We start from the raw sequence: 23,516 nt of genomic DNA on the forward strand, positions 1-23,516 counted from the left end.
ACCATTTAAAAATGTCCAGTCAGCAAGATCCCAACCTGATACTCTTTGTGTCATAGATGCAATTAAAAAATTTTACTGGGCTTCCCTGGTGGCGCAGTGGTTGAGAGTCTGCCTGCTGATGCAGGGGACATGGGTTCGTGCCCTGGTCTGGGAAGATCCCACCTGCCGCGGAGCGGCTGGGCCCGTGAGCCACGGCCGCTGAGCCTGCGCGTCCGGAGCCTGTGCTCCGCAACGGGAGAGGCCACAGCAGTGAGAGGCCTGCGTACCGCAAAAAAAAAAAAAAAAAAATTTTACTGAGTCCCTACTGTATTTCAGGCCCTGTGAAAGAAAATTATTCTGTATTTTCCTAAAATACACTGTGGTACTTAGTTTTCAAGTATTAGGAAGGTTTAAAGTTTAGAGAAACCAGGGTTAACTTTATTTAGCCATAATCTATTCCCTCCTTAGGAGCTGGTGTATCTGATTGATGCTGGTGTTAGGCCAGAGTGACATACTGCCAAGTGACACTCTGTGGTAAGGTGGTACTAAAGATGGTGGTAATTCAAGGTGCCAGCGCTGCTATTTTAAGTACATGAATATATAATAGGCCACACTCGTATTGTTTCTCGAAGAGAAGGAGTACGTCGGAAGTATGTTTATTAAAAGCATCTGCTTTGTTAGGAGTTTTTCTCTAGTACCAAAACTTTAAGTTGACTTGCAAAAACTAGAACACAATATGACCATTTTTAAGACTACACTGGTGAATTCCTGTATCTGTGGAGGTAAAGGTAAAAGTGGATGTAAGTCACCCGATATGCTACCCTTTGAAATGCTGAGGCCTGTATTGGCTGACATACCATAAAATTTCTCTTACCTCCAAGTATCTGTCACCCGTATAATTCAGGAGACATGCATTTTCCTTTTAATGTAGTTCCCAAGATGATTTGCAGTTCCTTTCTAACGTGTCCTGGACTCTCAGACAATGAGAATAATAATATAAGATTTTTAGTAAATACATAAAAATTCAGTTTGTTGAGAATTTTTTTTTGCGATACGTGGGCCTCTCACTGTTGTGGCCTCTCCCGTTGCGGAGCAAAGCCTCTGCGGCCATGGCTCACGGGCCCAGCCGTTCTGCGGCATGTGGGATCTTCCAGGACCGGGGCACAAACCCGCGTCCCCTGCATCGGCAGGCGGACTCTCAACCACTGCGCCACCAGGGAAGCCCCAGAATTCTCTTTTTAAGTAAAGAAAGTATAATGGTACATTTAAAAAAATATCCTTAATAAGGATTGAAGCCAACTGGATCTCTTCTGCTTAAACTTCAGTTTACCTGAAACTATAACAATCCAAACTGTATTCTCCCAGCATTATAGTTGGTCAGGATTTGTATTGGATTGAGGAAATCTTACAGAGCAAGAGACCTGAATATCAGTTCAGTTGCTTTCAGAGAATCATAGTGTGGGAAGCTGTTTTACTGATACTGATGCTTGAACCTCACCTCGTTTTAAATGCCCTTTCACAGCACTCCTGACTGCTGGGCTTGCAGTCTTTGCCTGAGAACTCCAAAGAAAGGACATTTATGATCTCCTGAGGCCCTTTTACGACAGTTATAGTGTCCTTAAATTTTGATGTCTGCCTCTCTATAACCCCATTTAGCAGTTCTGGTTTTGCACTTTGGAGTGAACATGAAGCTAACCTCAGTTTTCCTCCCATTGAGTGAGGGCAGCAGGGTAAGAAGGCAAAAGAGGAGCATCTGGTGAGGACCTGGGACCTCAGAGGACCCAGGACCTGGGTGTTCTGGCCGGGCAGACTTTCCCTGTGGGTCAGGTCCTGATCCTGTGCTGGGCGGCAGACTTCTGGATAGACCGCGAGCGGGGCCATTTTAACCTTTATCTTGTACGATTATCAACAAACACTAAGGAGGACACCCCAGTGCACATGTATTGAGTGCCGGCTTTGTACCACTACTGTGTTAGAATCTTGACTTTCATTATGCCACCTAATTCTCACAAGTACTCAGGTAAGTATTGTTAATTCTCAAGATGAGGAAACCGAAGTGCAGAAATTTTAAGTAACTTGCCCAAGGGCATAGGAGCTAGTAAGTATGGACGTTGGCATTCTAATCTTGGTCTCCCCGCCAGGTGGGCAGGCCCTTTCTGATACACCACGTTGCCTCCTGAGGCCTTATCAGGTGCAGCTTTTACGAGCTCCCTCATCAGTTCACATGTTCTACACTCTTCTCTTCTGAATGAATACATCTGGGAGATCTAAGGCTCCCAGGCCAGCCAAGCCAACATTCATGTTAATTCAAATCTCTCTCCTCTTCCTGATACCTCTCTGGTCTTACCATCAAAGTTAAGCATATTATTTTCAAAGGTATCACCTTTCTTTCTCACTAGGAATATATATTCCTAAGCCAAACTGATCTGCATCAATAGGTATGAGAAACCTCTCCTTTCATATCCCTCAACTGGGTCAAAAAGGATCTCAGAATGGCTTAATATAAAGGTTGGGAAATCTTAGCTAAATAGTCATTGTTCAGGTTGAACAATGATTTCATCTTCTAAAGTGATGGGTCTCACAAAGTGAGAGAGAGGCATGGACATATATACACTACCAAACGTAAGGTAGATAGCTAGTGGGAAGCAGCTGCATAGCACAGGGAGATCAGCTTGATGCTTTGTGACCACCTGGAGGGGTGGGATAGGGAAGGTGGGAGGGAGGGAGACGCAAGAGGGAAGAGATATGGGAACATATGTATATGTATAACTGATTCACTTTGTTATAAAGCAGAAACTAACACACCATTGTAAAGCAATTATACTCCAATAAAGATGTAAAAAAAATAAACAAAAAATAAAATAAAATAAAGTGATGGGTCTCAGTCTTCCAGACTGAGGTCCACTCCTGATGTGCAAATAAAGGGCTGAATATCATAATTATGAGAAGAACACAGATGAGCTTGATCTTTGGCCTGCTTTCAGCTGAAATTTAATAGTTCAATAAAATGAAGCCCTGGGAAAACATTGGAATGTATGATACCTAGGAGGAGGTAGAGATAATGGTATCCCTCCAAGTACTTGCATAGTATTTAATTAATTAATTTTAATTGAATTATCATTGATGTACAACGTTTATAAGTTACAGATGTACAATATAGTGGTTCACAATTTTTAAAGGTTATACTCCATTTATAATTATCGTGTTTGCTATAATCACACTCCCTGACTTCGGACTATACTATAAAGCTACAGTAAACAAAACAGTATGGTGCTGGGAAAACTGGACAGCTACATGTAAAACAATGAAATTAGAACATTCTCTAACATCATGTACAAAAATAAATAAAGCCTAAATGTAAGACTGGATACCATAAATCTCCTAGGGGAAAACTTAGGTAGTACACTCTTTGACAAAAATCGTAGCAATATTTTTTTTGCATAGTATTTTATTTTTATTTTTTTAAACGTTTTTATTGAAGTATAATTGCTTTACCATGATGTGTTAGTTTCTGTTTTATAACAAAGTGAATCAGTTATACATATACATATGTTCCCATATCTCTTCCCTCTTGCGTCTCCCTCCCTCCCACCTTCCCTATCCCACCCCTCCAGGTGGTCACAAAGCATCAAGCTGATCTCCCTGTGCTATGCGACTGCTTCCCACTAGCTATCTGTTTCACATTTGGTAGTGTATATATGTCCATATATACACTACCACTCTCTCACTTTGTCCTAGTTTACCCTTCCCCCTCCCTGTGTCCTCAAGTCCATTCTCTAGTAGGTCTGCGTCTTTATTCCCATCTTGCCCCTAGGTTCTTCATGACCATTTTTTTTTCTTTTTTAGATTCCATATATATGTGTTAGCATATGGTATTTGTTTTTCTCTTTCTGACTTACTTCACTCTGTATGACAGACTCTAGGTCTATCCACCTCACTACAAATAACTCAATTTCATTCTTTTTATGGCTGAGTAATATTCCATTGTATATATGTGCCACATCTTCTTTATCCTTTCACCATTGATGGACACTTAGGTTGCTTCCATGTCCTGGCTATTGTAAATAGAGCTGCAATGAACATTGTTGTACATGACTCTTTTTTTTTTGCGGTATGCGGGCCTCTCACTGTTGTGTTCTCTCCCCTTGAGGAGCACAGGCTCTGGATGCGCAGGCTCAGCGGCCATGGCTCACGGGCCCAGCCGCTCCACGGCATGTGGCATCCTCCCGGACAGGGGCACAAACCCGTGTCCCCTGCATCAGCAGGCAGACCCTCAACCACTGCGCCACCAGGGAAGCCCCATGACTCTTTTTGAATTATGGTTTTCTCAGGGTATATGCCCAGTAGTGGGATTGCTGTGTCATATGGTAGTTCTGTTTTTAGTCTTTTAAGGACCCTCCATACTGTTCTCCATAGTGACTGTATCAATTTACATTCCCACCAACAGTGTATGAGGGTTCCCTTTTCTCCACACCCTCTCCAGCATTATTGTTTGTACATTTTTTGTTGATGGCCATTCTGACTGGTGTGAGATGATGTCACATTGTAGTTTTGATTTTGCATAGTATTTTAAATGAACCTTTCACACTGTCCTATCACTACCCACTTTGTCTGTCCCTCAGTAAACTGTAAGCTTCTTGAGGGTAGAGAACATACTGAATTCATAATTTTATTCCCCACAGGCCATAGCACAATGCCTTTCCCACAGCAGTTGAGGAATAAATGTTTATTTCACTAATGAATGAATGAATAAAAGAAGTAGGAAGATGTCTTGTATGGGCAACATAAATCTACCTCAAGTGGTGCTGAATCAGTTTCAGTTATTCTGAAGCAAGAAAATACTTCCTAGAAAATAGAAAATCTTGGGTTAGCTATGCATCTGAAGTCACATGGACCTGGATGCAGGGTTTTATGTGTATTTCCACTATGGTACTGTGAAATTCCTAGCTTCACTCCAGCTAGGAATTAAATCTTTATATTAGATAAGTTTTGAATTTGAAACTTTCTGGCCTGTAAATAAAACCGGTTATTCTTAAAATACTTCGTCCAAAATAGTTGAGTGTGCTTGGGGGGAATGTTAAGAGTGGTTTCGGTTTTGAAAATATCTGATCAAAATGAATGGTCCTGGAAAGCATAAGCAGGGACTCTTGGGAGGTAGAAGACGGTGCTGAGTGTGATTTGGTGTTGGAATGTCAAAGCTTCTCTGTACCACGCTGGACAGAATCCTTTCTCTGTGATAAGCAAAATACAAAAGCTACACCTGATTGTCTTCAAGGATGCCTGTATTTAAGTAGAGAAATAGGTTTTTATGACTAAGAAGGGAAACCATACAAAAAGAAAACAAAATGTCCCATGTACGTCATGTGATGTGTCAGATAATTGTAAGGTTTTCCCTTTCCCCTTGGTTTCTTCCTGCTGTCCCGCTTCTGTCTCTCTCATGAGGGAAGGTGGTTATGATGCTCGTCCCATGAGCTCATAGTTTTGTGGGCTCCATCCTGGATAATGAGTTGAAGGAGCTGCTTATTAAGGCCCTGCTCTTAAGTAGTTCTGAGGAGAGTGTTAGCTTCTTATGTGACTGATCACAGTTTACCCTCCATTTAGGAGATATTACTTTTCCTATTTAGGAGTTGCTCACAGACCTTCAGAAATTGTGGGGAGAGCAGAGAGGAGAAGAGTGACTTCTATGCCACTAGACCACCACCCTTTTCATTAGCACAAGTGCCAAGACGTACCATCTCCTGCCCGATGGGAGACAGTGCTGGGCCTGATGTTCGGTACAATCTCTTCTGATCCTTTGAGACTTGTGGGTTGGAGAACAGCTGCCAGGGGCCTCTGAAAGCCGTGAGGATGAGTTCCAGGCTCACCTCCTCAGAGCAGACCAGCTCCCTGTGTTTTCTCTCTCTTTGCTGTAGAGAGCTTTTTCCGGAGCTTTTTCTCTCGGTAACTCACCATTGGCTCTGTTCAGTCCCTGAAGATAAACACATAGGCCCTTTGTATTTTAAGATTTTACTGTCAGGGCTTCCCTGGTGGCGCAGTGGTTGAGAGTCCGCCTGCCGATGCGGGGTACATGGGTTCGTGCCCCGGTCCGGGAAGATGCCACATGCCACGGAGCGGCTGGGCCCGTGAGCCATGGCCGTTGAGCCTGCGCGTCCGGAGCCTGTGCTCCGCAACGGGAGAGGCCACAACAGTAAGAGGCCCGTGTACCGCAAAAAAAAAAAAGAAAAAAAAACCAACGATTTTACTGTTAAACGAAAGTAACATCATTAGGAAACCACAGGAATCCAGACCTGATTCCCTTCTGGAAGCCCCGTGGGACATAGCTTTTATTTATGCTGGACTTGCTTTTTCTTCTGGCTTGTCCCCTTTCTCCATTAAAGGAATAGTTTGCTCTCAAGGAAGCCTCACTGCCAGCACATAAGCCTGAAGATGCAGGGGTAGCTGAATGACCCCTACTTCCTTGTTTTGGCCTGGGAGCTTAGATCTCTGGGGATGTACCATGGGTATTGGACTCTCTGAGACATTCAGAGTATTTCCTCAAAGCACTCATTTTCTTTAGCAAGCCAGTAACAGATTCTCATCCGATGTGAAGTTTTCCTTTTCCCAAACTCAGCTTAAATCATAACTGCTCCGGACCATGCCAAGGTACGATTTGCCCAAATGTGAATTCATTGATATTATTTGATTAGTAAAAATCACTCAGTGAAGAGTGATGGTAAGTTGGCTTTGGCTGGAAATCTCACCAGCTGAGATCCTCAAGCAGAGCTCATGCTGGCATTGTTTCCTCTGCAGGTTGACTTCAGATGACTTCTTTTGCGTTTGGAAAACAATATTCCAGACACGAATAAGAAACTATGAGTCATACAATAAATATAATGCTAGGCTTGTGCCATGGCTGTTTTTAGAGCATTGTATTTTAGTGCTTAATTATCTGTTTGCTACGAAAGTTGGCAGTCTTGGCTTTCCTCTCCAATGTAAACAAAATAATATTAATTCCTTCATTATGTATTGCTTTAATAGTAGAAACTTAAATTTTTTTGTGTGAGTTTCAACTTCTGTGTAGTTTAGCATGTGAAGTTTTCAAGAAAGCATTTTTTTTTTAAAGTCAGTTTTTCCTTGTAATAAATCTGAGTGAAAGAGAATTTTTATCTTGAAAGTAAACAAGCCCCTGTCACTAATAGTAAGAAAAATGCTGTAACTGAAGAATATCAGAGACAGGCCTTTTTGTCAGCCGTGACACATCTGGGTGGGTTGGCAATCTAGGGTCTACGCTTCAGCTTTGGCAGCCCAGAAATTTGATTTCTTCAGCTCACTGAGAGTTGAGCAAACTCAGGGCTATTGACCGCTGTTAACTGGTCAGCGTGTCCTCTCCTCAGCGGCAAAGTCTCTATGGGAAGCCAAATGACACTCAAAAGTTTGCTTGGTGAGCAGGGAGTCCGAGCCAAAGGGTGTGGGATGGTCTGAGTGGTGGATGTCAGCCAGGCCTGTACGTCCTCCTTTCTACCCCAGAGGCTGTGTTGTAAAGCAGAGCCCATTGCTCCTCCTCTTGGCCGGCGAGGCTGTCTTTCCTGCTGGCCCACTGCTAAAACTGAGCATGAACAGCCTTTTTTGTTAAAAGAGAACATGAACCCTCTATGGTTTGAGAAGGTGAGAGCTCTGGAAGACGATACTGTGCATGCACTTACCACCTTGGTCTGGATTTTCCCTCTCCTTCCAGTTTCCTTCCTTTAACTATGGGTGTTCATCACCATCTTCACCCAGGGGTCTGTGTTGCCCTCTAAAAAACTGTCCAAAGCCAAACAACAGATATCTTTCAATTATTGTTCTCAGGCCAGAGCAGTCAAGGGACATCTTAATAAAATTAAGAGAAAGCTGAAGGAGAACAAACATGTACTGAAACTATAAGCATTGGGCTGAATAAGTGTAGATTTCTGTACCTGAGATTGGTGTGAAATGTTGGGAAATCTAAGCTAAACAGTTCCTCACAACCAGGCTCAATAATGATTTTATCTTCTAAAAGATATTTGTATATGTATTTTATTTGTATTTTATATGTATTTCCCTCCATAAAGTGATGAGGCAGGCTACTGCCTGTTTCAAGGCATCTTTATCTCAGTCAGGTAGGCATAACTGAATAGCTTCTATATCCCTATCAGCTGGCTTTACTTTTGCAGATGACAAATGTCATTTTAACAGATTTTTATATGTGAAATGTATATTTCATGCTTAGTGTTATATCATTTCTGACATTGTCCTCAAATTCTGAGGGCAATTCACAAAGTCCAGAATGTGCTGATTACAAAATAAGTGTGCCAGAGTTGTGTGAAGGACTTCTTTTTTAGTTCTTTCAGAATATCATAAGAAATGCATTTTTTAAAAAGTTAATACTTTCAATCAATAACAGCCATTGTTTTTTTAAAATTTATTTATTTATATGTAAGTATAGTTGATTTACAATGTTGCATTAGTTTCTGGTGTACAACAAAGTAATTCAGTTGTAAATTATATATAAAAATTCTTTTTCATATTCTTTTCTATTATGGTTTATTATAGGATATTGATTATAGTTCCCTGTGCTATACAGTAGGACCTTATTGTTTATCTGTTTTATATATAATAGTTTGTATCTGCTAATCCCAAACTCCTAATTTATCCCTCCCCCACCTCCTTTTCCCTTTGGTAACCATAAGTTTGTTTTCTTCCTTTTCCCTCTGGTAACCATAAGTTTGTTTTCTATGTCTGTGAGTCTGTTTCATAAATAAGTTCATAAGGTCATTTGTGTCATGTTTTAGATTCCACATATAAATGATATCATATGATATTTGTCTTTCCCTTTCTGACTTATTTCACTTAGTATGATAGTCTGTAGGTCCATCCATGTTGCTGCAAATGGCAAAAATTTCATTCTTTTTTATGGATGAATAGTATTCCATTGTATATATGTCACATCTTCTTTATCCATTCATCTGTCGATTAGCAGTCATTGTTTTTGATGCTCAAAGTGTTCCATCTTTGGCCAATAGTATCCTATTTGTGTGGCTCTCATGTCTTTTTTTTTTTTTTTTTTTGGTACGCAGGCCTCTCACTGTTATGGCCTCTCCCGTTGCGGAGCACAGGCTCTGGACGCGCAGGCTCAGCGGCCGTGGCTCACGGGCCCAGCCGCTCCGCGGCATGTGGGATCTTCCCGGACCGGGGCACGAACTCGTGTCCCCTGCATCGGCAGGCGGACTCTCAACCACTGAGCCACCAGGGAAGCCCCTCTCATGTCTTTTTGACATGACCCCATTAGTCTTGGAGCACATCCTTCCTTCCTGAATTCATCAATATATTTCAGGCTCATCTTGTACTTTTTCTGGCCCAGAACTGGAATCAGTTGCACCTCAAAGGAGCCCTGGTTCCTTTTAGTGGGGAACGGTTTTTAGAGACCACATCCTGAGTGCTGGGGGTGTTCACTGCTGCTGGGTTGTCCTTAGTTCTAAACCTATTCAGTGGCTTTATATGTATTTTTGAAAAGAAAAAAGATGAGTTCATACAATTATTTCCATTTAAAATATACTATTGCAGGATTAAAAAAAACTTAATTTCTTTGGTTGCACACCTGTATTTTCTGTTACACTGGAAACATCTTGGTTTCTTTTGACCTTAGCATATTTATTTTTTCATTAAGAAAACATGTAGACTTTAATATTCGAGTAAGAAGTTCACAGAAAATATCATATAACTGCTTAGTTAACATACCAAAAAAAGTTCAACTGCACTACTAATAAAAAATGCCAATAAAAACAACAAAATGACAGTTCTCTTTATCAAAGCAGCAAGTGTTTAAATGATAATACTGAGAGCTGTTGAAGATGGAGGATGAAAATGTGTCAATCAGAGACTAAACTGGTATAATCCTTTAAGATTTAATTTAGCAATATATGTCATATAGATGATTATGCCTTTAGATCCAATAACCCCACTGTGGAAATGCATTTTAGGTGTTCAAAAATCTAGTAAAGCTTAGTCAACAAAGATATCCATCACAACATTGCTTAGTGAAACATTTAAAATCACCCCAGATTAGCAGACTGATTATGATGTTAACATGATTATTTATTTAGGTTATCCTATAGTGTACATAAGAATTAAGAAATAACACCAATATTATTAATAACAGTAATGCTACCGAATGACATTTAAGATTTCTTTGCAGCTCTTTTTGCCCGTGGAGTCTATACCACCATTGATACACAGGCATAACACTACGCTCTAAAACAACTTACTCATCTTTTCTATGTTCTTATGCCATCAACAGGATTTCTAGTTAGGTTCATTTGTTTCCATTCATTTTCCAATTTTAGGGTTTTCTTTTTGCTTGATTTATTAATATTAATATAAGATGTTATTTCAGAGTCAAAAGTACATAAGGCACATCTAGAGAAATCTGTTTTCTATTCCTCTCTCTTCTACACTGTTCCCTTCCACATAAATACTTTTTAGTTGTTTTTAATCCATCTGGTGTTCCTTCTCTAAATATTAGCATATACAAATATCTTTGTATTTCCCTCCATATGCTTTCCTTTCTTATGACTTATTCATCTTTATGATTAATATCCACTGGTGAATGTCGTAATGTCGTAGTTTAAGAATGATTTTAAAAAAAAGTAATTATCACAAACCATTCTGCCTACTGAAGTCTCTGGCTGGAGAGACGGGGGAAGCACTTAAAAAAAAAACCACTGCTTTTAATGGAACACTTTTATCTTGAAGTCTACTCTTCCAAAAGAAACAACCATTATTATAATAATAATTATAGATTTAATTAATGTACAAAGTATATATTAATAGTAATATATAATAATAATTTTAACGTGCTTCCTATGCCTCTCTAAGATGCCAAGAAAAAGAGTTTAACACAATTTGGGATGAAGCTGGTGTTTCACCATCCACCAACGTTCCCGCCGTGCTGCTAGATTCTTCCTGCGGTCTGTTGACCGACTCTTGCAAGACTGCTCCGATGAGGTGGGCACTTGCATCTCGCTGGCGTTCTGCACCTGAGACTCGCTCCCTTGGGTGCTCCCTCCTGCACCTCCCAGATCTTGGGAGAGGCACGGAAATCTGTCACTGCTTCTGGTCCCCGGGCGCAGTTGCTCAGCCCCTCGCTCCTGGGCTCCGGGTCTCTGCGGCTGCCCAGTGCAGGTGCCGCGAGCTGGCGGGGCGCTCGGGAGCTAAGGCAGCCCCGCCTGCGCACGGTGATGCCGGGATTGGGGGCGGGAGCGTTGCCTCCGTATCCGCGCGCTCGCTCGCTCGCTCCCGCCCTCCTCCCCGCCCCAAGTCCTCTCCTGCCTCAGCCTTGCAGGCTCCGCACTGCAGATCCCTGCCGGCCGCCCCGCGCTTGGCGGCTCCCGCGGTGCTCCGCAGGGTCCTTTGACCCCCGAGCACTTTTGCTGCTTTCGAGAGACCCTTGACTGACCGGTCTTGCCGAGCCCCACGCGTGCGAAGCCGCTGCGCCGGCGGGACAGCGAGGACCCAGGCGGACGGCGGCCGCACGGGAGCCCGGGGCGCTCTCGGATGCGGCAGGACAAGCTGACCGGCTCCCTTAGGCGCGGAGGGAGATGCCTGAAACGGCAGGGCGGCGGCGGCGGCAGTGGCGGCGGCAGCGGCGGCGGCGGCGGCGTGGGCACCATCCTGAGCAATGTGCTCAAGAAGCGCAGCTGCATTTCCCGGACCGCGCCCCGGCTGCTCTGCACCCTGGAGCCGGGTGAGGACCCGGGGAGGCAGATGGGGCACTGGAAAGTAGCGTGGCGCCCCCGGAGCTGGTGCCTCTGCCTCAGCCGAACTCCGCGTAGGCCAGGGAACAGCCGCCGGCCGCCCGGTGCTGGGTACCGCGGCTGGGCGCAGGCGGGGCTGGGTCGGCCTGGGAGGGAAGAGCGCGGACCGAGGCCTGGGCGGGGGCAGCGGCCTCCCACGGCGCGGAGGACCGGCTGCTCCCGCCGGCTGCCCGTGCGCCCCCATCCCACCGCCTGTGTGCGGTCCAGCCCTGCTTGTGCCGGGAGCTGCTGGCGAGCGATGCGCTCGGTTTTCTCCGAGTGGTGGGAAAGTGTTGGCGGCTACCCGGGCTATCAGAGGCCGAGCAACCAGTTGTGCTTCGGACCCACAAGAAGCCACACCTTGAAAGAGGTGTGTGAGGCCGGAGAAAGGCACAGGTCTGATGCTTGTTGTCAGAGGAGGAGGCAGTGACCGCGAAGGAAAAAATCGGGTGCATTTTCTTGAGGGTCCCTGCTTCGTGAGTGCCGGGATCGTCTCACCTGGAGCCTCTAATTTGTGTGTCCGGGTGGAGAGCGGGCAGGAAACACTCCTGCAAAGTAGAGATTCTTTCTATAGGTAAAGACAGAGTTCTCCTGGCTGTGCTAGGCTAGGCCCTTTCTGCTGTCAGCCTGTGTTTACACATCCCTGCTTCTCCAGGCTGCATAACTCCGCGCTTGCTCCACCACCCGGCATCCCTCCGCAGGGTTTTATGAGGCCGGCCCTGGCGCGCGGGCCCCTGGACATAAGGCTTTCTGGCTAGGGGTGGCCGCAGAGGGAGCCGGCTGTACTCGTACCCGTGCGTAGCGCACACTTGTCCCTGGAGTGGCACCAGCTGGCTTCCAGGTGGGTTTGTCCTCCCCCAACCCCACCCCATCCCGCCTCCCAGCGCCTTTGGGGACCTGCTGTCCTGAGGCTGCAGGGGAGAATCTGTCGAGGCATTGAGCCTCAAAGGGTGGAACACGTCGCTGCCTTTCCGAACCTCGTGGTTTCTTTGTTTTTCTCCCCAAGGAAGTGTCTAGTTGCAGAGACTGTAGTAGTTATTCACCGTCTTCCTTTAGCCTTAAAAAAAGAAACCTCCTTCCCACGTTAAAAGTGTTTTGTATTTCTGAATCCGGAACAGCCAGTGATTACCAGATGAAACATAAACCTTCTCCCCTCCCTTATTCAATTAGAAGAAAATAGGTGGAAATGACCTGATTTCAGCTTTTGCTTGCAGGCAGCGAATGATCAATTCCAGTTAAATCCTGTGACTCATTTTTGATAGTGAGAAAATAGTTGTGATTTTGAGTAACCCCAGCCGGGTTTCATCTCGGCAAGGCGATCGGCATCGTGCCCAGCAGGTACTTCTGAAAAAAGTCAAGGGAGCACATTCGGTCGTACATGCAAGGAATCCGAGGCTTTTAGGTCGGTTGAAATAGGAGCGTGGGACCGAATTTCCTGGTCTTTGTTATAATAAAGCAAACGTCATGACTATACGCTCCTCCATTCAGCACCCTGTGTATGGACAGCAACCTCACAAAGAGGTCCGTTTTATCGTGTCTTAAATCATGCGCGCCAGCTGGAGGCACTCTTGTGGTCTTTGTATCATTGTGCTGCACTGAGGCAGGACTTAATTTAAACCATCTCAGAGAATTGGGAATCCGTCGGGGTACTTAATATACCTTCGAAGAAGGAAATCTTATCTATCTAGGCAGAGTATGGTTTTGGCCCTGAAGCTCTGAAGAGAATGATCGGGGCATTGGTTGGATGCCTGGGATTCTCTATCACACACAGCTTGACTTTAGAAATCTAGGACCCAACTCATGTATACACAGTATTCTTCTAGGACTCCAAGAAGGACATCTTCATACTGTCACGGGCTTGGGCAAATCAGACACATCTCTTTTCAGCTTCTTGACTCCATATGTTTTTTAAAAGACACCCGCATAGCACAGGGAGATCAGCTCGGTGCTTTGTGACCACCTAGAGGGGTGGGATAAGGAGGGTGGGAGGGAGGGAGACACAAGAGGGAAGAGATAAGAGGATATATGTATATGTATAGCTGATTCACTTTGTTATAAAGCAGAAACTAACACACCATTGTAAAGCAATTATGCTCCAATAAAGGTGTTAAAAAAATTGTCATGGAATTTCACCTCAATAATAAAAAAGCCCAATATGAATATAGCGTATAATCTTTATATATTCTCCTATTTACTTACTTCTATTCCATAGATTTGGGATTTGAGTCAAAGAAGTTTAAAGTTGTAGATAACTTGGAATTAGAGTTCAGTTATATTTTTAGCTTGGAGCCTATAATTAAATGTGTAAACTTATCTTTAATGAATAAGTCTGTCATGACAGAATTTAAAAATACACGCAAATTGCTAAATAGTCTTGTTAAAATGGATTATTCCACAAGTGGGAAGGCAGTGACATTATTTTTATAACTTTTGATATTTCACTGAAGTTTCCTTAATAGACTTAGTCCATGCAGGTGTCCTAGAAAACAAATTCTGTAAGTAGAGAATTCTCTTCCTAAGTTTCATAAATATTAATTATACCGTGCTAAGTGATTTACAGTTAATTATTGCAACAACTAACTGAGATAGACGTTATCCTCATTTTCAGGATAAAGAATTGAGACTGAGACAGGTTAAATAATTTGTTTGACTCTAGGAACCAAAGGTGAATTAAAGTGTGCATGACTCCAAGCCTGTGGTGTTATTTTTTTGTTTTTGCACTACTCCAGACAGCGGTGAAACCACCATTCTATGTGATAAGCTTCATTCTATTACCACAGGACATTTTTCTATCTTAATAATCAGTATTCTTTTTCTTTTAACAAAATTGACTACAATTTAGTAAAAATAAATGTTTTAAGAATTTTATGATGACTCAGTAGAATCAGGTTAATTTTTACTTTTATTTTTGATGTAACGTATTTTTCCCCCAAATAACAGTTATTTATGTATTTTTCTTTTAGGAGTTGACACAAAGTTGAAGTTCACTCTTGAGCCATCTTTAGGTCAAAATGGTTTTCAGCAGGTAATTTTATTTTTGGTTTTGAAAATACCTTTATTTTGGGGTACCTACAGGGTACACTGAGGTATATTCTCAAAGTGGGAAAATTAACATGTGCTTGGATATGCCTAAGAAGATGAGTCAGTTTTAAAAATTATAGATAAAATAACTTGTGAAGCTATAAGTGACTTGGATTTATACTTGCAGTGAAAATTTTTGCACTTTTTTTTAATGGTTCAAGTGTGAAAAACTTTAAAAACCAAATGCCGTTATTCCGAATCCGTAACACATGTTTTGATTTCAGAGTTCCCAGCCTTTGTGTGTGTACTGCAATTGGATCACGGGTGTGTTAAGGGTACCTAAGTGGGGGACCTTGGGGCAGTCATAGCCCTTAGACCAGTCATGTCTGGCTGAAGGAAGCTCTGAATGTTTACCCCAGTGTTCTGTATACATTTTCTCATGCTCTACGAACGTCAAGATGGGGAAAAGTTGACAAGTGCTTAACCAGGTCAGTATTATCACTTTGACAGCTTTTCTTCTTTGTTTCTAGTGGTATGATGCGCTCAAAGCGGTTGCCAGACTATCGACCGGAATACCAAAGGAATGGAGGAGAAAGGTGAGGCGGATTTGTATGGCTAAAGTACAAAAGGACCATCACTTTGTCCCTCTTGAAAGTGTCTGGAATGTCAGAAAGGATATTCTAGATTTAGTCATTTGAAATCTGTCTCTCTTCATTATTCATTAATTCAGTAAGTATTTAATGATTATCTATGCTATGCCAGGTACTGTTCTGCCGGGTAATGGGGATACAGCAGTGGAAAAAAAAAAAAAGCAGACCAAAATTTTTGTCCTCATGGAGTTTACAATGCATATAATATAAAGTAGGTCAGATGATGCTAAGTGCCATGCATAAAAATAAAGCAGAGAAAGGAATCAGGAGAGAGGGGAATGGAGGTAAGGAGGTAGCATTTTAAATGGCAAGGTGACATTTGAATAGGGCCCTTAAAGAGGTGAGCCATTGACCACGTAGCTACCTGGTGGGAGAGTACTCCAAACAGGAAACACCCTCAGGTGAGAGCATCACTGAGGAGTATGCAAGCAAAAGCAAGAGGCCAGGGTGGCTGAAGCACAGTGAATAAAAGGGAAAGCAATGGGGGGGGGGGAGGGTCATAGAGGTAATGTGATGACCTTAGGGGAATGGCAGCTCATATAGGACCTTACAGGTCATAGTAGGACTTTTGCCCAATGTGAGATGAGAAGCATTGGGAAGTTTTGAGGAGGAGAATAACATGATATGACTTATATTTTAAATGGACCACTCTGGCTACTAACTTGAGAATATGAAGGACAAGGGCAGCAGCGGAGAGACCAGTAGGAGACTTGAGATAATTCAGGCAAGAGATGGATCAGGGTTGTGGTAGTGTAGTTGGAGAGAAGGTCAGATTCTAGATATATTTTGAAGGCTGGGTTGACTTGAATTCCTACTGGATTGAATAAAAAGTGTAAGAGGGATGTCAATGACTTCAAGATTGACCTGAGCTACTGGAAGGGTAGAGTTACTGTTTTCCCAGAGAGGGGACAAGCAGGTGTGTGTGTTTGTGTGTATGTCTGTATAGTTGGGGTGGCGGTGGATTAGACAGTTGGTTTTGGATATGTTAAGTTTGAGATGCCTATTAGATGTCTAAGTTGAAGATGTCAAGTGAGCATTTTGACATATGATCCTGATGCTTAAGAGAGAAGTATGGCTGGAGATATTAATCAGTGTTATTCCTGCTAAATTATGTTCAAATACCAAAACTTGGATTGCCATCTTATTAATTCATAAACGTAGTCTTTGTTTCCTTTTTTAAAAAATTTTATTGAAGTATAGTTGATTTTCAGTGTTGTGTTAATTACTGCTATACAGCAAAGTGATTCAGTTATACATATACATATATATACATTCTTTTTTATATTCTTTTCCATTACGCTTTATCACAGAATATTGAATATAGTTCCCTGTGCTATACAGTAGGACCTTGTTGTTTATCCATTCTATATGTAATAGCTTGCATCTACTAATCCCAAACTCCTAATCTGTCCTTCCTCCACCCCCTTCCTTTTTGGCAACAACAATTCCCATTCCTTTTTTTAAATTTAATTTTTATTATATATTGGGGTATAGTTAATTTACAATGCTGTGTTAGCTTCAGGTGTACAGCAAAGTGATTCAGTTATACATATACATATAGCCATTCCATTTCAGATTCTCTTCCCATATAGGTCACCACAGAATATTGAGTAGAGTTCCTTGTGCTACACAGTAGGTCCTTATTGATTATCTATTTTACATATAGTAGTGTGTATATGTTAATCCCAAACTCCTAATTTATCCCCCCACCCCACATTTCCCCTTTGGTAACCGTAAGTTTGTTTTCGAAGTCTGTGAGTCTCTTTCTGTTTTGTAAATAAATTCATTTGTATTATAAACCAGGTCTTAATACCCCTAGAATCTGAACATTTTGGTTCCTCAAAATGCACATTAGAAATAGCATTATGAAACAGCTTTTCCAGATAAGGTAATGAAAGGAGTAAAAATATCCAGTGATTCCTTTAAAAAAGTTATTCATTATAGGAACCCATCTGTCAGTTTTTTGTGTGTGTGAGAGAGGGATGATTTAAAGGCAGAAGCCACTTTATGGTAAAAACATGCCCATACTCCACGGATGACCAGGGAGCTCTTGCCCAAGCATAGAGCGCCATCCAGAGCCAGGTATAACAAGCTCATAAGCTAATTTAGCTATTCCAATGAACTGAAATAAAATTTGAAATGTTTTCGTTTTCTTAACAATATCCCTAATGGCTGGATCATTGCTTGGTACATAGTAGGAACTCAACAATATTAATTGAAAGAATAAACGAAAGCCCCTAATTGGTACAGTTTAGTACAGCAAACTTTTCAGTGAGGTTCTTAGAGATTTCTACATGTAGGCTATATCTGTTCTAGTAACAGCTCTCATTTTCTTATTGGACGCAATCATTATCTCCTGATAAAGAAAGATGAAATTATGTATTTTACTTTAGCATTCTTTTTTATTAATATTTTAGGTTTGGTTGACCTTGGCAGATCATTATTTGCACAGTATAGCCATTGATTGGGACAAAACCATGCGCTTCACTTTCAATGAAAGGAGTAATCCTGATGATGACTCGATGGGAATTCAGATAGTCAAGGTAATGCCCCTAAGTTTGGCTTATTGTCCTAATTTAGAAGAAAGATTCTAAGAGCCAGATGTTTCCTGGACAGAGGATCAAGCCTTATGGATTGAATGTCTGTGTATTTCCTGCTTCCTAATTTCATTGGTTAACAGCCTTTTTTTTTTTTTGCGGTACGCGGGCCTCTCACTGTTGTGGCCCCTCCCGTCGCGGAGCACAGGCTCTGGACCCGCAGGCCCAGCGGCCACGGCCTGAGGGCCCAGCTGCTCCGCGGCCCGCGGGATCCTCCCGGACCAGGGCACGAACCCGTGTTCCCTGCATCGGCAGGTGGACTCCCAACCACTGCGCCACCAGGGAAGCCCAGTTAACAGCTTTTTAATGGGGAACTTGATGATGCCTTGTCCTCATAAATTTGTATGTTGCTAGTAAGAAGAAAATGTTTCCATTCGTATTCAACTTATTTATTTTGCTCACATGATAGGAAATTGAAATTCCTTTTTTCTTTAGCATGGGTCAGTGCTTTTAACTGGATTTTAATGTAAAAGTCACTGAGAAATTTAAAGTTAAATCTATTTCATGTTAGAATAATTGGGTACTTATTAGGATTTTGATAATTTCTTAACTGTCATTTTATGAAGATAGTTAGATTGACTGATGGGTTTACTTTAAACCAGATGGTCAAATGCTCAAGCCAGCTGTGGTTCACCTACCTGGATTATTACAGTTGATTAGAGCCTGGCACCGAAAGCCAAGGATGCTGATTTGATTTAATCCCATTATTATTCTCTTACATAAGCCTCTAGCACATGCTTTTTATTTTATATGAGTACATTACGTGTGATGCTAAACTGAGGTTTTAAAAGGAAAGTTGTTTCATCTAAATTTCGGTCACCAGAAGTTGGCTAATGTTTTGGCAGATTTGAAGATATGTTTTTCAGGAGGAGGTCCTAACTAAAATGAGCTATTTTCTCATCTAACTTGGTCTGTTTCAAGCGTATAATATAAAAAAGGAACTTTTATATTGTATGCTTGAAAAGCCTTTGCATGGTCCACATTTGAGCTGTTTATTTGGAATTTAGGTGTATGTTTCCCAGAGATGAAGTATTCCATATTTGAAATATTTTCTTTCTATTTAAGTTGTGAATTAAGGCAATGCACATTTTATAACAATCATGTTATTAAGAGAAGTTTTTTTCTTATTGAAATGAATGATATGTCAGTAAAAGGACTTCAGCTCCTGAAAATCATAGTCTCTGTTGGGTAATTAAATTATAGATATTGCCCTCATTAAATATTAAAGCACAGTAAATGTTTCTGCCTCTTTTATACAAATTTATAAAACAACTTGGAGAGAATGGTTTTTCTGTCTCTTTACAGTACCGGTTACATTTTTTTATTCTTTTCATTAGGTTCCTTAATACTATTTGGAGTTTTGATAGCTAAATATTATATCATTTTTTATAGAAAGAAATAATGTTAGCATCTATCATACATGTGTTAAAATGACTTGTTTTATTTGAGATGTATGATTAAAATAAACTGTCAATTTATTTGGAATTATAATGCAATATTGATTCTGAGTCCCTTTTTGTGTTAACTCTGGAAATACTTTTGGTAGAAAGTTTGCCTGACTGAAATTCCTCTTGAAAATGCCTCAGCGTATTAAAAAACTAAAAAAAAAAAAAAAAAAAAAAAAAGTTTTGGTCCATGTGTTTAAGTTGCATATACATTTTTGAAAACTAAAATCCATGTTGATACCCTGACTCTACTGAATGCTGAGGCAGAGAAAAAACTAAAGTTTTTTTTTAGAGAGCTTAAGGAGGTATTTTAAAAAAATGTTGTTTCCCTGTCATTTTAGGATCTTCACCGCACAGGCTGCAGTTCTTACTGTGGCCAGGAGGCTGAGCAGGACAGGGTTGTGTTGAAGCGGGTTCTGCTGGCCTATGCCCGATGGAACAAGAATGTCGGGTACTGCCAAGGCTTTAACATCCTGGCTGCACTAATTCTGGAAGTGATGGAAGGCAACGAAGGCGATGCTCTGAAAGTGAGTATCAGGCTCTGAAGAAGGCAACTAAAATTCTTCAGAGAGTGAAATACTGGAGCTATAACTTCTCTTCCCTGGTGCTCCACCTCCTTCCAGGGTATTGACTACACCTTTCTTATTATCCATGACACCATTTCTCCCAGGTTAAAGCCTAGTCACATGACAGACTTATGTAGCTGCCAAATATGAGGAGAATGATTATGTTTTTAGTCTCACTTATGAGACATCATATTTTTTTAAATTTAATTTTATTCTTTTAACATCTTTATTGGAGTATAATTGCTTTACAATGGTGTGTTAGTTTCTCCTGTATAACAAAGTGAATCAGCTATACATATACATATATCCCCATATCTCCTCCCTCTTGCGTCTCCCTCCCACCCTCCCTATTTTATTTATTTATGTATTTATTTATGTATGTATGTATTTATTTATTTATTTTGACTGCATTGGGTTTTATTTTTTTAACGTTTTTATTGGAGTATAATTGCTTTACAATGATGTGTTAGTTTCTGCTTTATAACGTAGTGAATCAGTTATACATATACATATATCCCCATATCTCTTCCCTTTTGTGTCTCCCTCCCTCCCACACTCCCTATCCCACCCTTCTAGCTGGTCACAAAGCACTGAGCTGATCTCCCTGTGCTATGGGACTGCTTCCCACTAGCTATCTGTTTTACATTTGGTAGTGTATATATGTCCATATGTACACTACCACTCTCTCACTTTGTCCCAGCATACCCTTCCCTCTCCCCATGTCCTCAAGTCCATTCTCTAGTAGGCCTGCATCTTTACTCCCGTCTTGCCGCTAGGTTCTTCATGACCATTTTTTGTTTGTTTGTTTTTTTAGATTCCATATATATGTGTTAGCATATGGTATTTGTTTTTCTCTTTCTGACTTATTCACTCTGTATGACAGACTCTAGGTCCATCCACCTCACTACAAATAACTCAATTTCATTTCTTTTTGTGGCTGAGTAATATTCCATTGTATATATGTGCCACATCTTCTTTATCCATTCATCTGTCGATGGACACTTAGGTTGCTTCCAAGTCCTGGCTATTGTAAATAGAGCTGCAGTGAACATTGTGGTACATGTCTCTTTTTGAATTATGGTTTTCTCAGGGTATATGCCCAGTAACGGGATTGCTGGGTCATATGGTAGTTCTATTTTTAGTTTTTTAAGAAACCTTCATACTGTTCTCCATAGTGGCTGTATCAATTTACATTCCCACCAACAGTGCAAGAGGGTTCTCTTTTCTCCACACCCTCTCCAGCATTTATTGTTTGTAGATTTTTTGATGATGACCATTCTGACTGGTGTGAGATGATATCGCATTGTAGTTTTGATTTGCATTTCTTTAATGATTAATGGTGTTGAGCATTCTTTCATGTGTTTGTTGGCAGTTGTATATCTTCTTTGGAGAAATGTCTATTTAGATCTTCTGCCCTTTTTTGGATTGGGTTGTTTGTTTTTTTGATATTGAGCTGCATGAGCTGCTTGCAAATTTTGGAGATTAATCCTCTGTCAGTTGCTTCATTTGCAAATATTTTCTCCCATTCTGAGGGTTGTCTTTTTGTCTTGTTTATGGTTTCATTTCTTGTGCAAAAGCTTTTAAGTCTCATTAGGTCCCATTTGTTTATTTTTGTTTTTATTTCCATTTCTCTAGGAGGTGGGTCAAAAAGGATCTTGCTGTGGTTTATGTCATAGAGTGTTCTGCCTATGTTTTCCTCTGAGAGTTTGATAGTGTCTGGCCTTACATTTAGGATTTTAATTCATTTTGAGTTTATTTTTGTGTATGGTGTTAGGGAGTGTTCTAATTTCATTCTTTTACATGTAGCTGTCCAGTTTTCCCAGCACCACTTATTGAAGAGACTATCTTTTCTCCATTGTATATTCTTTCCTCCTTTATCAAAGATAAGGTGACCATATGTGCATGGGTTTATCTCTGGGCTTTCTGTCCTGTTCCATTGATCTGTATTTCTGTTTTTGTTTCAGTACCATACTGTCTTGATTACTGTAGCTTTGTAGTATAGTCTGAAGTCCGGTAGCCTGATTCCTCCAGCTCTGTTTTTCTTTCTCAAGTTTGCTTTGGCTATTCAGGGTCTTTTGTGTTTCCATACAAATTATGCAATTTTTTGTTCTAGTTCTGTGAAAAATGCCATTGGTAGTTTCATAGGGATTGCATTGAATCTGTAGATTGCTTTGGGTAGTATAGTCATTTTCACAATGTTGATTCTTCCAATCCAGGAACACGGTATATCTCTCCATCTATTTGTTTCATCTTTAATTCTTTCATCAGTGTCTTATAATTTTCTGCATACAGGTCTTTTGTCTTCTTAGGTAGGTTTATGCCTAGGTATTTTATTCTTTTTGTTGCAGTGGTAAATGGGAGTGTTTTCTTAATTTCACTTTCAGAATTTTCATCATTAGTGTATAGGAATGCAAGAGATTTCTGTGTATTAATTTTGTATCCTGCTACTTTACCAAATTCATTGATTAGCTCTAGTAGTTATCTGGTAGCATCTTTAGGATTCTCTATGTATAGTATCATGTCATCTGCAAGCAGTGACAGCTTTACTTCTTCTTTTCTGATTTGGATTCCTTTTATTTCTTTTTCTTCTCTGATTGCTGTGGTAAAACTTCCAAAACTATGTTGAATAATAGTGGTGAGAGTGGGCAACCTTGCCTTGTTCCTGAACTTAGTGGAAATGGTTTCAGTTTTTCACCATTGAGGACGTGTTGGCTGTGGGTTTGTCATATATGGCCTTTATTATGTTGAGGTAAGTTCTCCCTATGCCTACTTTCTGGAGAACTTTTATCATAAATGGGTGTTCAATTTTGTGAAAAGCTTTCTCTGCATCTATTGAGATGATCATATGGTTTTTCTCCTTCAGTTTGTTAATATGGTATATCACATTGATTGATTTGCATATATTGAAGAATTCTTGCATTCCTGGGATAAACCCCACTTGATCATGGTGTATGATCCTTTTAATGTGCCGTTGGATTCTGTTTGCTAGTATTTTGTTGAGGATTTTTGCGTCTGTGTTCATCAGTGATATTGGTCTGTAGTTTTCTTTTTTTGTGACATCTTTGTCTGGTTTTGGTATCAGGTTGAAGGTGGCCTCGTAGAATGAGTTAGGGAGTGTTCCTCCTTCTTCTATATTTTGGAAGAGTTTGAGAAGGATAGGTGTTAGCTCTTCTCTAAATGTTGGATAGAATTTGCCTGTGAAGCCATCTGGTCCTGGGCTTTTGTTTGTTGGAAGATTTTTAATCACAGTTTCAATTTCAGTGCTCGTGATTGGTCTGTTTATATTTTCTGTTTCTTCCTGATTCAGTCTTGGAAGGTTGTGCTTTTCTAAGAATTTGTCCATTTCTTCCAGGTTGTCCATTTTATTGGCATATAAGTGCTTGTAGTAATATCTCATGATCCTTTGTATTTCTGCAGTGTCATTTGTTACCTCCCCTTTTTCATTTCTAATTCTATTGATTTTAGTCTT

The 23,516-nt window shown here is 41.0% G+C and overlaps 1 protein-coding gene across 4 annotated transcripts in view; it reads left to right on the forward strand.

Moving 5' to 3' along the window:
* TBC1D30 (TBC1 domain family member 30) overlaps window positions 1-23,516 on the forward strand; it is an 86,814-nt gene that overhangs the window by 28,515 nt on the left and 34,783 nt on the right. For 2 of the 4 annotated variants that reach the window (XM_033440552.2, XM_049693970.1), the window contains exons 3-6: window positions 14,732-14,793; window positions 15,320-15,385; window positions 17,857-17,982; window positions 19,823-20,008. In XM_033440552.2, the coding sequence (XP_033296443.1) occupies window positions 14,732-14,793; window positions 15,320-15,385; window positions 17,857-17,982; window positions 19,823-20,008 (440 nt within the window). Of the gene's footprint in view, window positions 1-11,250; window positions 11,720-14,731; window positions 14,794-15,319; window positions 15,386-17,856; window positions 17,983-19,822; window positions 20,009-23,516 lie in introns of those variants that run through there. The other 2 variants (XM_033440553.2, XM_004276594.3) reach the window with 2 other exon arrangements.

This window comes from Orcinus orca, chromosome 11 (genome assembly GCF_937001465.1).
Source record: "Orcinus orca chromosome 11, mOrcOrc1.1, whole genome shotgun sequence".
Classification (NCBI taxonomy): Eukaryota; Metazoa; Chordata; class Mammalia; order Artiodactyla; family Delphinidae; genus Orcinus; species Orcinus orca.